This window comes from Erigeron canadensis, chromosome 2 (assembly GCF_010389155.1).
Source record: "Erigeron canadensis isolate Cc75 chromosome 2, C_canadensis_v1, whole genome shotgun sequence".
Classification (NCBI taxonomy): domain Eukaryota; kingdom Viridiplantae; phylum Streptophyta; class Magnoliopsida; order Asterales; family Asteraceae; genus Erigeron; species Erigeron canadensis.
Window position 1 is genome coordinate 35,564,406 of NC_057762.1, and position 14,501 is coordinate 35,578,906.

A 14,501-nucleotide genomic window follows, 5' to 3' on the forward strand; every position below is an offset into this window, starting at 1 on the left:
TCCTTTTTTCTGTAGGATACATGTGTCCAATCATCTTCACATCCATTCTGGCCCGCATCAGAGTGGGGTTTTTCAGTGTCTTTTTGTGTTCTGGCCGGGAAGCACCAAAGAGAGAGATAAATAAGTCTTGGAAATAGTTAACTATCTAGGAGTTTAAGAAAGGAACGAAGGAGAGTTTCAAGGTTTTACATCCCTTGCATGAACCCACATGGAAAGTAGACAAGCTGTTTTACCCTTTTGACGACTTAGAAATCTATTATTTGTAGCGCAAAGGATTGCATTGCAATCCAAGTTTTTTAGTTTAGTAAATTGCTGTGACTATCATGTTCCTTCATCCCTGGGCTGTTAAAGATTCACCTTTTTATGATATATCTACAAAGGATTTCAGTTGACCCGCCGGCTTGTTATGAAAACTGAAACCGAGCAGGTTTGTAGTTTTTACTCGACTTTCTTGTTGATTTTCTGGAAATAAAATATTAAAATTCTCCCATTAGCTTACCTGAATTATTTTTGGATTAGTTGGTTCACCGTGCATCTCCACTAAGTGAAACTGGGATGCTTGTTGTTGACTCGATGGTGAGTTCGTTTCCAATTCTGTTGTGAAAATGCTGTTCAACTTGTCAAGCAGTGTTTTAGTGCCTGATGTCATCATGGGCATATTTTACGTTCCAGATGGCCCGGCACATAAACATCTAGAGCCCGCCAGCCCGGTGATGTTTCAACCCCCCAATATACCAAAAGCCTAATGTCAGAACAAGAGTAACATTAGGGGTTTTCAACCCAGTGAAATGAAGAAATAAGAAGAAAGAAGTGGCAGATGAAGGTTGAGATGAAGAAAGAACAAGGTAGGAGATGAAGAGAGAAGAACATTGAAAGCAAAGAAGATATAGTTTGTGCCAATAACTAAAGAACTAGAAGTTTTTTGGCAAAAATGAGAAAGACCAAAAGTTTATAATGGCATAGACTAATTAAAAGTTTAGAAAGCTGGGAACATGTAATTAATGCATAATAAGTCATTTCTTACACTTGTGGCAAGTTAAGAAATGGAGGGAAAGGATATGGGGGATAATACTAGTATGATGATTACAGATTTGTTCATATTATATTGGTCTCTTTTGCGCGCAGACTAAGAAAAACAATCCAGCAGCAGAAATATGGTAACATTAAGCAACACGGATGCATCAGACGGCTTCCAACTTCAACTCTTCGTTCTCTCCAGCTTCAATTCCATCACCTGGGGGAGAACATTCCATACCTCAAAAATATGTTGGCCGATTCTTTATAATATAAAGAACATTGAAACCAATTTGTAAAAGTCTCATATAATCTCAAACAAGATTAATTGGCAAAGTTTAAAACACTAATAATTGGGAAATCAAGCTTTGACTTACCAATATTAAAAAAAAAAAGCAGCATCCTTTGAAGACCATCTTTATACACCAAAAAAATTAGAAGAATATATACCTTGTGAATAAAAATTTTTATTTACCATTCTTTTTCGCCTTTTTCGTGTTTCTCTTTATGAGGTAACGAACACTCTTTCTTAATATACGAGACCTCTGTAGTTTTCTGCCAATAGAAGTTTCATCTACGTTCTCCATGTCCACGATGTGGCAGTTGCCATCAGTATTAATAAGTTCAACAAGTTCACCAAGCTGTTCCCTCCCATAATGGTATGTACCATATAACAACTCAAACGCACCAGTGCCATACTCCACACGATGACTGATTTTCTTCAGTATAAAGAAATTGACAACATCTAAAGCCACCTCATCGTCTTTGAATCGCTTTCCAAGTGGCTTAGTATAACTCCAATGCATATTTATAGGACTAGCAAGTAGCAACAAAGAAACACAACTACTTGATTAGCAAACACACATGTACATACATACATACATATATATATTAGATACCTAAGCTTGGGTAAAAAACAGTTCACATTTTAATATTTTAATCCATAAAAAACATTGGGGCCCAATCATTTATCCATTATACAATAAATGTTAAAAAAATTAGTATGTAAAGGGTTCTATACCCAAACTTAGGTATATAAGCTCCACATATTCACTATATTATATATATGTATGTATGTATATATATGAACCATTAAGCATAGATCGAATTGCATACCTTCCAACAAAAACAAGTATCCTTCTTTTCATATAATGTGAGAAATCCCATAGTTTTGAAGATGCAGCTCCCATAGCATCATAAAAATCTGCCTTTTTGCCGTAATTATAAAGGTACATATCTGGGAAGCGCATAGACCCATTGTTAAGTCCAACCATGAAGTTGAACATACACTAGAATCACACACGCATGATGTATGGTAGGTTGACAGTATCTAAAAAATATATATATAATTCTTGTGTAAATAAAAATATATATATATATATATATATGTAGCTATATATTCATATGACGGAGAATTGATCATTTCAGCTATCTTACTATGTGTTTGTGATTATCACTTGATGTTTAGAGATCAGTGTGTTGGTCACTCTTAACAGCTTTAATTGGTTGTCATATAATACATGGCCTGTCGCGTATATTTCCTTAATCTTTTATGCATGCTACCCGTAGATTAAGGTTCATGCAGTTTCTGTATCTCTTGTAAATTTAATGATTATTCATTGATATTATAAAATTTTCCCGGGTCTTATATATAGAAAAGTATACATATATCTATCTATCTATCTACAACTCTTATAAAAAAAGTAGTTAACCAAGCTTTTTAAAGCCCCTTTGCAATCTAAAACTATATTGAAAAAATGCCACATAGGATTTTATCCTATGTGTCAATTCCATATTTTTTTCAAAAATAAACTATATATTTAGAAAAAAAATAAACTTATGTATATTAATTAATTAATAAATAAATAAATATATTGTAGAAATCTAAGATCTTCTCATTAGATAAAATGATATCTTCTCTTTAACTAAAAAAACACGTCTATACCTAATGATATTTCATTATCTTTTTTATTCAACATTACATAAAGTTCTTTTCCTTTTTTTCTTATGATGATTATATGGAAGTTTTCAAAATTATATGAATATACAAAAATAAAACAAATAAATAAAACAAATTAAGTGTAAAAAATAGATTTAATTAGTTAAAAGATAACATCGAAACTCATAAATCTTAACATTATATTAACTACACCTTAAATATATGTTTCAAATTTAAACTTTTTGTTTTAATAAACAATATCCTCTTTTAAGTATAAAAACTACCTTGGTGTATACCTTCTTCTTTGCCAATAGCCGCTAAGTACAAATAAGATGGGTTTTATGGTAAACGTAAAACTAATTAATACACTTTAACAAAAACCCTTAGGCTTTCGTTTAGCAAAAAAAAAAAAATGAGTCATATAAATTCAAGTAATTGTAAATCACCCGGAGTCCGAGACCTACCCCACCCTTAAACCAAATTCTACATTCTAATTTTTTTTTTCTTTTTTGGAACGGCACATTCTACCTCTTCTGAATGAGTCAATTAGATTAAACAAAAATTAAAACCACCATGGTGTTGATAATCCATTTCTAAAAATCGCAGCAACACATTCAAATGAATATAACTGTTTTACTTTTTGGATGTTAAGAAGAACATTCAACACACAAGGCATAGTCAAATTATCCTCTTTGAATTATATATCCAGGCAATTGTAATTTTTCATGTGACTTTTAACTTTTTTGGAGAGAAATGTAGTGGAATTGTCACTCTACATTAAGGATCAAATTGTATGTCTTTGAGTTCTGTTGTAACAAGACGACTATATGATACATGTTCTAGATGTAGATCATTTAGTGGCAACAAAAGACAAATTACTAGAATTACTAGAAGAAAAACATATTACTAAATTCTTAATGATAATTTAAAGTATAGCTTAATAGTTTAAGTCCTTCTATCTCTTTAAGTTCATATTTTGTCAAGCTTTTGGTTGAATCTATTTCTATTCAACCATATGTTTATATGTTACTAAACTATTTATATAGTTCACATCACGTAATTTTAATGAAATATGTTCGCTATTGTTTCTTTATATATAAAGTGTATTATATAGTTTTTTATACAGCTCGCGCATCGCGCGGGTCAAAAACCTAGTATATATATATAACTATCTAAACTCTAAAGCGAAGAAAAGGAACCTTCAAGATATGAGACGATGGAGCTCAAATCATTAGTAGGAGAAAGTTTGAGACCAAATTTAAATGAATCCATTCCCAATAAGCCCACACGATTCTCTGGATTACACTATAACGAGAAAACAATTTCATCATACAAGGCATGTAGGAATTAATTTTAACAGAAAATTAATTATATATATATATATACATGTTTGAGCATGAAAAGTGGAGCTCAATCAAATAAAGGATTTAACCATGAAAATCATCAAGATCTCCTCAAAAAGAGTGCAAACCTAATAAACTCTTGACGAATCTAAGGTGTATGATGATTTTTCCATAAAGATGTATCCATCTATGGAGGATATTAATGATATATGTATTTCTATATAATGATTGACTGATGATGAAAGTATATGAATATATTGATGATGCTGTATATTCTCTGCTGTTGCAGAGAATGTTATAAATATGTGTATGTGATAAATTGATTGTGAATGGAATGTGCTGACAAACAATTGATGAGGCCTATTTATAGGCATCTGATTAGGGTTTCTAGTACTTTGGGCCGTGCAATATGGGCCCTGGCCCGATACGACAATATTAGGTATAGAACATTCCTTGCCAGTCATTTGAATAGTTATTTATCAATATGTCAATGCTAATTTGGATTGATGTTAACCAATATCGAGCTTCCAGGCTTTGATATAACTCAATCGAGGTTTAGCCTCGATTTAGCTTACTTATATACCCAAAATGTTATTGAGGTCTAGGCATAGAAAGAAGACAATTGGGTCGAGCTCCATCTCTCTTTACCTTGCCAAGCTTGGCCAGTGGGGGCCACCCCATCTTTGCTTCACCTAAGCCTTACCAAGAGAGAGTGTCTTCCTTTGTTTAGTCTCCCTTAGACACTTAGTCTTTTTCTAAGTTTAGACACTTTGTCCTTTCCTAGGCTTAGACACTTAGTCTTTTCCTAGGTTAGACACTTAGTCTTTTCCTAGGCTTAGACACTTAGTCTTTTCCTAGCTTAGACACTTAGTCTTTTCCTAGGCTTAGACACTTAGTCTTTTCCTAGCCTTAGACTTTATCCTTCCTTAGAGGCCTAGGCTGGGCCCCATGGCTTCCTCTCCTTTGCTTAAGGTTATATGTCTTTCCTTTCTTACTTGTCTAGCCTACACTCTAAGGTTGGAAGCCTTTCCTTCCTTACTTGTCTAGCCTTGGAAGCCTTTTCTTCCTTACTTTGTCTAAGCTTCCAAGCCTTCCCTCCTTAGACTTTGTCTAAGCTTCCAAGCCTTCCCTCCTTAGTCTATGTCTTGCAAACCTCACTTTTTTTGTATTTTTGTGAAGGCTCGACATATTTGATTTTATATAATTAGGGATTTATTTTGGTGATAACTCACCATAATCATCAATATATGTGTGTGCGTGAGACAATTAATTACCTTAAATTTTAGTTCGCAGTAGACTTTAACAGCCTCAAATTGAGCTTTACTGTAACGGTGACCACACAAACAAGAAGAATCGTCCAAACAGATCATTGTAGCCTGAATAAAATATATACGTACACTTAATTAGTTACGAAATCTAATTAATTGAATATATAGTAAGAAAGAAAAAGATGAAAATACCTCGGGCGTCCCCATGAAGGAGATTATTCAAGGTAAAATCAATACAAAATCTGTATAATTCAAAATATCGTCATCAACATCTAAAACAGATCAATCATACACAACACGATGATAATAATCAAAATAAAACTTAAAGGGGGTGGGTAAAAAAAAACAAATTCGGGTCAAGATCTTATTATTAATGATTAAATTAACAGGTCCATGCTACGGTACTTGCAATTTCATACAAAAAATCACAATCTAATAAAACACTACGATGAGCAATATAAAGATACATCCAAAAAGAAATAGGGCAATTCGTACAAAAAAAAATATAACACGATGAAAGTTTCTCCCATTTTGCTAACCAACATTTGCCTGAAACTAATGGGATGTCTTTTATGGGCTGGAAAGCTTGAGTCATCCCCATACCCCGAGCTTCTATCACCGACCCATTGGGCCCACGAGTTGGCCCAACAGTTCTGCAATCTCTTGGTTGAGTCGTATCAAAGCCCATTGAGCGTGACAGTAGCAGCTGAAGCTCAAGTGATCTATAATTTATATTCAAGTATTTCATATATGATTCTTATATCTATAATATATATTCAAGTGATCTCTTTGATTTAGAGCATTTGGAATTGCGATTCTGTGTGTTTATATATAGCTTATTGCATTATTTAAACACAATAAGTAGTTCAAAAATATGCAAAATCATCGATCCCAAACACATAGTGATGCAGATGCAAGCCCAACCATTGAGGATCATGCCCTTTTGTTTTTAGAAAATCAAGACAAAAAGAGGCCACCACAAAAATGGGCATAACTTTTGCTAGAAGGCTCCGTTTTGGGCGTGTGACCAGTCAAAACGACCGCAGAAACAAGACGCGTCAAGTTGTAAACCGCATCAAGAGGCGGTTTGATCGACCTTCGAGCCCCGAAATGGCCCTTTTCTATGAGTTTTGGACTATTTTGTATGTTTTTTCGGTTTTTTAAAAAAATCAAAATTTATTTTTTGAAAATACCGGTATGGTAATGCCGGAAAATACCGGGAATACCGGAAATACCGGCCGGTATTGAATATTGAAAATACCGAACTTAAAATACCGACGTGGTCTCTGGTACCGGTAATACCGGCCGGTATTTAAAACATTGATCTAAAGTGAAGAAAAGGAACCTTCAAGATACAAGACGATGGAGCTCAAATCATTAGTAGGAGGAAGCTTGGGACCAAATTTAAATGAACCCGTTCCCAATAAGTGTAACACCCGTCGTTTAAAAATAAGGATTTCCAAAAACTTTTGCCTAACGGCGTTAAAAGAAGCGGAATTAAACTTTAAAAATTCAAACCAGCAAAATCTGTTTGGTTTATTCATTAAATGGTGTTACTAGCCATATCATCAAAATAAGTCTAAATGGAAATCCATCGGTTGCCCAACATTAAACAACCGAACACATTATCAATACAAGTCATTATTATCTAAACCTAAAGCAAATGTCTAGAGCGAGCAGCCACTATGGGTAAACTATAACCAGCTTCAAGATCATCTACCCATGCCTCACATCTTCTCACATCTACCTGCTCACTATTATTGGACCTGAGGGCACAACACATTTTAAAAGAGTAAGTGTTAGCTAACGAATTAGCTAAGTAAGATAACACATAAGTTATGAAACATTTGTCCATTTAAAACATTATATAAAAGTCATATTAAGTCGTTAAGGCACAAATCCTCAAACATATCATCACACTTACATATCATATCATCAACATCATTATATTAGGATGGGTCATCCTAAATGTGCCTAGTCATCTTTTGCATCATCACATATCACATTTGAACATCTTTACAATCGTGACAAAAGTCACGCGTCTCATATAACATATGCATCTCGTTAAGTGTGACATAAGTCGCACCCGACTAAATGAACCACCATTCAGTAGTGCATCAATGTCGTTAAGGAATGGCAAGCCAATCCAGGAGTAATCCGTATGTTCAATGACAATGGGGTTGGTAAGACCTCCCGTATTACTCTTCGCGTTGTACCATGTTGCAAGGAGCCACCCAAGCAACCACATCAACGCACTTAACTGGGCTAGGGCAAGTACAAGTTAAGCTTAACACTTTCACATCAAATTTAGGAGCTCGATTTCATATCACATATAGTTTAGGTGTTTACACAACCTAAACAATCATCACATATACATCATTACGTTTGGGCCCTTAAACGTGCACGTGTCATGGCAACTTAATAATTCTAGTGAACTAGATGAACAAACCATGTAATCATGCACATTTCACATATCATCATCATACATCACATTTCATAGCATTTCATTTCATATCGTATCATTGCATAACATTTCATAGCATATCATTACATATCATATCATAACGTCACATACCTTTGGGGTAGCATTTCAGGCTTCAATATGCATATACATATCCCATATCACCTCCCGTGTAATCCCGATTAAGCATAAGTATACAAGACATCAATTGGGAAGTTATTATATGAAAACTATGTTTTTGTTGAACCCTCGGCGTGTCAAAGTAGTGTATCTTACCTCGTAGAAGCATACAACAAATGATAACGTAAGTTACTGAGCTTTGCAAGTATTCCCGACTACCTATAATCATTAAACAATATAATAAGCTAAACACAAGTACCTACTTACTTTTGTTCATTAAACAATATAATAAGCCTTTGAGTTAACCTGCCGGCTAGTTCTGGAAACTGAAACCGAGCAGGTTTGTAGTTTTTACTTGACTTTATTGTTGATTTTCTGGAAATAAAATATTAAAAATCCCCCATTAGCTTATCTGAATTATTTTTGGATTAGTTGGTTCACCATTTCTGTTGTGAAATATTAAAAACTGAAACTGGGATGCTTGTTCTTCACTCGGTCGTGAGTTTATTTCCATTTCTGTTGTGAAAATGCTGTTCAACTTGTCAAGCAGTGTTTTAGTGCCTGATGTCGTGATGGGCATACTTTAGGTTCCAGATGGCCCGGCACATAAACATCTAGAACCCGCCAGCCCGGTGATGTTTCCAACCCCTCAATATACCAAAACCCTGCTGTTCAACTTGTCAAGCAGTGTTTTAGTGCCTGATGTCGTCATGGGCACATTTTAGGTGGCAAGTGGCCCGGCACATAAACATCTAAAGCCCACTAGTCTGATGAAGTTTCCCCCCCAATATACCAAAAGCCTAATGTCAGCACAAGAGTAACATTAGGGGTTTTCAACAGTGAGATGAAGAAATAAGAAGAAAAAGGTAGCAGATGAAGGTGGAGATGAAGAAAGAACAAGGTAGGAGATGAAGAGAGAAGAACATTAATGAAAGCAAAGAAGATACATAGTTTGTGCCAATAACTAAAAAACTAAAAGTTTTTTGGCAACAATAAAAAAAGACCAAAACTTTCCTGTCCTTAAGCAGACTTTAATTATTATTATTATTATATATATAATGGCATAGACTAATTAAAAGTTAAGAATGCTGGGAACATGTAATTAATGCATAATAAGTCATTTATTACACTTGTGGCAAGTTAAGAAATGGAGGGAAAAGATATGGAGGATAAGGGGGATAATACTAGTATGATTACAGATTTATCAGAAATATGGTAACATGAAGCAACACGGATGCATCAGACGGCTTCCAACTTCAACTTTTCATTCTCTCCAGCTCCAATTCCATCACCTGGGGGAGAACATTCCATACCTCAAACAAGATTAATCGGCAAAGTTTAAAACAATAATAATTGGGAAATCAAACTTTGACTTACCAAGATGTAAAAAGAAAAAAACAGTATCGTTTGAAGACCATCTTTATACACCAAAAAAGTAGAATAATATATACCTTGTGAATAAAATTTTTGACTTACCATTCTTTTTCGCCTTTCTCTTTACGAGGTAACGAACACTCTTTCTTAATATACGAGACCTCTGTAGTTTTCTGCCAATAGAAGTTTCATTTACGTCCTCCATGTCCACGATGTGGCAGTTGCCATCAGTATTAATAAGCTCAACAAGTTCACCAAGCTGTTCCCTCCCATAATGGTATGTACCATATAACAACTCATGCGCACCAGTGCCATACTCCACACGATGACTGATTTTCTTCATTATAAAGAAATTGACAACATCTAAAGCCACCCCACAGTCTTTGAATTGCTCTCCAAGTGGCTTAGTATAACTCCAATGCATATTTATAGGACTAGCAAGTAGCAACAAAGAAACACAACTGCTTGATTAGCAAACACACACACACACACACATACACACATACACACATACACACATACATACATACATACATACAAACAACATACATATATATATATTAGATACCTAAGCTTGGGTATGAAACCGCTCTCATTTTAATATTTTAATCCATAAAAAACATGGGGGCCCAATCATTTATCCATTATACAATAAATGTTAAAAAAAATTAGTATGTGAAGGGTTCTATACCCAAACTTAGGTATCTAAGCTCCACGTATGCACTATATATATGTATGTATATACATATAAACCATTAGGCATAGATCGAATTGCATACCTTCCAACAAAAGCAAGTATCCTTCTTTTAATCCGTGCGAAATCCCATAGTTTCGAAGCTGCAGCTCCCATAGCATCATAAAAATCTGCCCTTTCGCCGTAATTATAAAGGTACATATCTGGGAAGCGCATAGACCCATTGTTAAGTCCAACCATGAAGTTGAACATACACTAGAATCACACACGCATGTTGTATATCTAAAATATATATATAATTCTTGTGTAAATAAAAATAAATATATATGTAGCTATATATTCATATGACGGAGAAGTGGAACCTGCCAAAGTCCCTCATTATTAAGGATTGATCATTTCAGCTATCTTACTATGTGTTTTTAACTAATGAATTATCACTGTGTGTTGGCCACTCTTAACAGCTTTGACTGGTTGTCATATAATACATGGCCGCTCTTGTATGTTCCTTAATCTTTCATGCATGCATACCCGTAGATTAAGGTTCAAGCAGTTTCTGTATCTCTTGTAAATTTAACGATTATTCATTGATATTATAAAATTTTCCAGGGTATATATATATGGAAAAGTATACATATATATAAAGCTATCTAAAGAGAAGAAAAGGAACCTTCAAGATACAAGATGATGGAGTTCATATCATTAGTAGGAGAAAGCGTGGGACCAAATTTAAATGAACCCATTCCCAGTAAGCCCACACGATTCTCTGGATTACACTATAACGAGAAAACAATTTCATCATACAAGGCACGTAGGAATGAATTTTAACAGAAAAGGCGGGATTATCATTAATGATTACCTAAGAGTAGGATGGCTGCTCCAATCATTAATAAGTAGAAAGAGTTAAATATTACAGTACGATGTTTTGGACCGACGATTAATCAACATGCATATATAGAACCCGGGTCTCAAATAGAAAATGAAAATAACATTTTCTAACGAGAAAACGTTTTCAAAATTTTCATTTGTTTAGAAATAGAAAACTCTTTTCATTTCTAAAAATTAGAAATGGAAAATGGCTGTGACCCGTTCTTATTTGATTCTCATTTTGAGAATGAGAATGGATGAACATGATTATAATCCTATAGAACCCTATATATATATATAGATATATATATATACGACAACTAACTACCTTAAATTTTAGTTCGCAATAGACTTTAACAGCCACAAATTGAGCCTTACTCCAACGGTGACCACGCAAACAAGCAGAATCATCCAGACAGATCATTGTAGCCTGAATAAAATATACACACACATATACGTACACTTAATTAGTTACGAAATTTAATTAGAAAGAAAAGAAAAAAGAAGATAAAAATACCTCGGGCGTCCCCATGAAAGAGATTATTCAAGGTGAAATCTGCAAAATTGATACAAAATCCGTACAATTCAAAATATCTTCAACATCTAAAACAGATCAATCATATACAACACGGTGATAATAATCAAAATAAAACTTAAAGGGGGTTGGTAAAAAAAAACAAATTCGGGTAAAGATCAATTAAGACCAGAAATCATCAAACTGTTACTATTGTTATTAAACATTAAATTAACAGATCCGTGCTACGGTACTTGCAATTTCATACAAAAAATCACAATCTAATAAAACACTACGATGAGAATATAAAGGTACATCCATAAAGAAATAAGATATAACCACGTCCAAATAAGAAACGAATTATCATTAAATTGTTAATTAATGACCTTAGGCTACGGTACTTCTAATAATTGTCGCCTTTCCCCTCTCCAACACGACAAACATAAATAAAGATACACAATTCCGTCCACCACCAATTACCTATATACTAAAAACTTATAAGGATTTACAAACCTTTTAAGCTTGTAATGTACAAGTGCTAATAGCACATGATAATTTTTACTAACTTTCATTTGAACCCCCTATAGTTTGTATTTTTTAACTTTTACCCAACATCAAAGTTTTTGTTTTCATTTTTTTTGACACAAAACTTTTAGGTTCGCATGTTTTTATCAAACAACTTTCACATAGTTACGTTTTACTTTTAAACATTTGTTTTCTGATTATTTTCATCCGTATTGTTATATATATATAATGTTTTCAATATATAATAACTTTTTATCATCATTACCTCTTATATTTAATTAACATTTAAAAAATTAATATAAGTATTATTCTATATTTTTATTTATCTTATTATTCCTTTACATTTTTTAATTGTTACATGTTTAGTTGTTTTTTTCTTAGAAAGTTTCTATCTTTTAGTCTTTATCCCACATAAAAGTTTTCGATTTTATATTTTTTACACTAAACTTTTAGGATCATATGTTTTCATCAAACTACTTTCACACAACTATGGTTTTATTTTTAAAAACTTTGTTTTTTATTATTTTATTACGTATTTTTATATATTTAACGTTTTTAATATATAATAACTTTCATTATCGAAGTCTTACGTTCATGTAACATTTAAAGCATTATCATTGTTTATGTTTTTATACATCTTATTATTCTTTTTATTTTTTTCTTATTGTTATTGTTATATATTTAGTTGTCTTTTTTAAAGTTTGGGTTCGAATATTTGACATAAATTTGAGCCTAAACTTTATCATATAAAAAAGTATTCCGCGGAAACGCGCGGGTACAATAACTAGTTACATACTACAAAAGTACCTCTTGCAAAATAGGTCATAGAGTGTGATAGGACATACCTCTTGCAAAATAGGTCATAGAGTGTGTTGCAGCGATGAGATGATGGGGCTGATAGGTCATAGAGTGTGATAGGATATATGAGGACATAGGTCATAGCGTGTGATAGCGAAATGTCTTAACCGTACAGGCTCCGCCCTCAGATTTAAAAATTCGTCGAAAGTACATTGAATGCCATCTTTTCTTTGATGAAAGAGCATGAAAGCTAAGAACACCCATATAAATTTTATAATTTAATGATGTACGAGTTTTGAGATAAAAGATTTTGAATGAATTAGAAAAATAAAATAATTTATGAATGAGTGAAAAGGAAATTAAGAGTGGTTGATGTTTGAAGAGAGAGAGAAACATAAGTTGTTGAGATTTTAAAGGTATAATAGTTATATTAAGTGATGATATTCAAACTAATGAATATAAAGGACATGGACAAATTAGGTACATCAAGTTCTTTTATAACAATATAGAAATACAATGTAAATAGTTTTTTTTCCCCAATTTATCCAGCCTTTTAAACATATACGAGCATGGTACCAGTGCAATGCGGCGGAAGTGGTGGGGAAGGCGGTCTAGTGGTGTCAGTGTTGATATTATTGGTGGTGGTGGCGGTATCAAGTAGGGTAGGCTGATGTAATTTTGTTAGTGGAAATTTTTTAGAAGATAAAGGCTTAAAGTGTTAAATAATTATTAAAATAAAGGTTTAGAGTATAAATTAATTCATTAAGGCCAAATTTGGTATTTTATAAAACTTTTTCCATAGCGGGAGCTTAATTAAAGGTAATTTAGTAATTTCGTATGTAACTATTGTGTAACTATTTCTAAAAATGTGATAATTTTTATATAGGAGCAAGTATAAAACAAAATTAGGACTTGGTGTATTGGTTGGTCCTTTACAATGTTTTTTTTTTAACGGCATAAAAATTATATTAATAAAGGGATCTACTAGCAAGGTACCGGAGATTAAACCAACATAGTCATGGTATATATAAGAAATACAAAAGATAAGAAACCGAATACCCTACGACCATACCTCGATAAAAAAGAAACAACTCAGACTATAAGTGAGGACCTCACATAATGGGATTCACCAACCAATTTGACCAATTCAAAGTCAAGTTCTTGCTCCGACTATGAAACCAAAGGAATGAGGTCGACAACAGCGAGTTGAAAACGTCAACACTACCTTCACGAATATTGTTATGAACACAATTGTTTCTAGCCTTCCAAAAGAGCCACCACCAAACGAAAAAAATACTTCCACTATGTCGCGTGACTTTGAACTGAGCTGCAATCCATCCAACCATACGGTAAGCTCCTTGGGAGATCTGCTTGGAATGTTCACACCGACCCATTACTCACCATACGCTTCGTTTCGGTTACCATACGACAGTTTTTGAATAGATGAATAGAAGTATATTTTTAAGTATAAAATAGTTTTCAAGATACGTATATATAAAGTATATTTTCAAGATACCATTTAAAGTATATTTTTAATCTATACATATACACATCTGTATCAACTGATGAACCGCCATTGTAGCAGTT

General features: G+C 33.3%; 1 protein-coding gene across 1 annotated transcript; it reads right to left on the minus strand.

Moving 5' to 3' along the window:
- Nucleotides 1-9,241: 9,241 nt before the first annotated feature.
- LOC122586369 (26S proteasome non-ATPase regulatory subunit 4 homolog) lies at nucleotides 9,242-11,681 on the minus strand. The gene is made up of 6 exons (XM_043758363.1): nucleotides 11,595-11,681; nucleotides 11,406-11,507; nucleotides 10,881-10,986; nucleotides 10,299-10,416; nucleotides 9,622-9,953; nucleotides 9,242-9,437 (listed from the first exon to the last, which is right to left on the minus strand). Exons 1-6 carry the CDS (start codon nucleotides 11,607-11,609, stop codon nucleotides 9,385-9,387), a joined length of 726 nt encoding a protein of 241 aa, XP_043614298.1. The 5' UTR covers nucleotides 11,610-11,681; the 3' UTR covers nucleotides 9,242-9,384.
- Nucleotides 11,682-14,501: the final 2,820 nt, after the last annotated feature.

What these genes read in the sequence shown, in the direction of transcription:
- LOC122586369 (XM_043758363.1), bottom strand. An exon ending in CATCATCTTGTATCTTGAAG is followed by an intron (nt 10,417 to 10,880) that starts GTTCCTTTTCTT and finishes TGCGCTTCCCAG; the next exon opens with ATATGTACCTTTATAATTAC. An exon ending in GAGAAAGGCGAAAAAGAATG is followed by an intron (nt 9,438 to 9,621) that starts GTAAGTCAAAAA and finishes GTTCTCCCCCAG; the next exon opens with GTGATGGAATTGGAGCTGGA.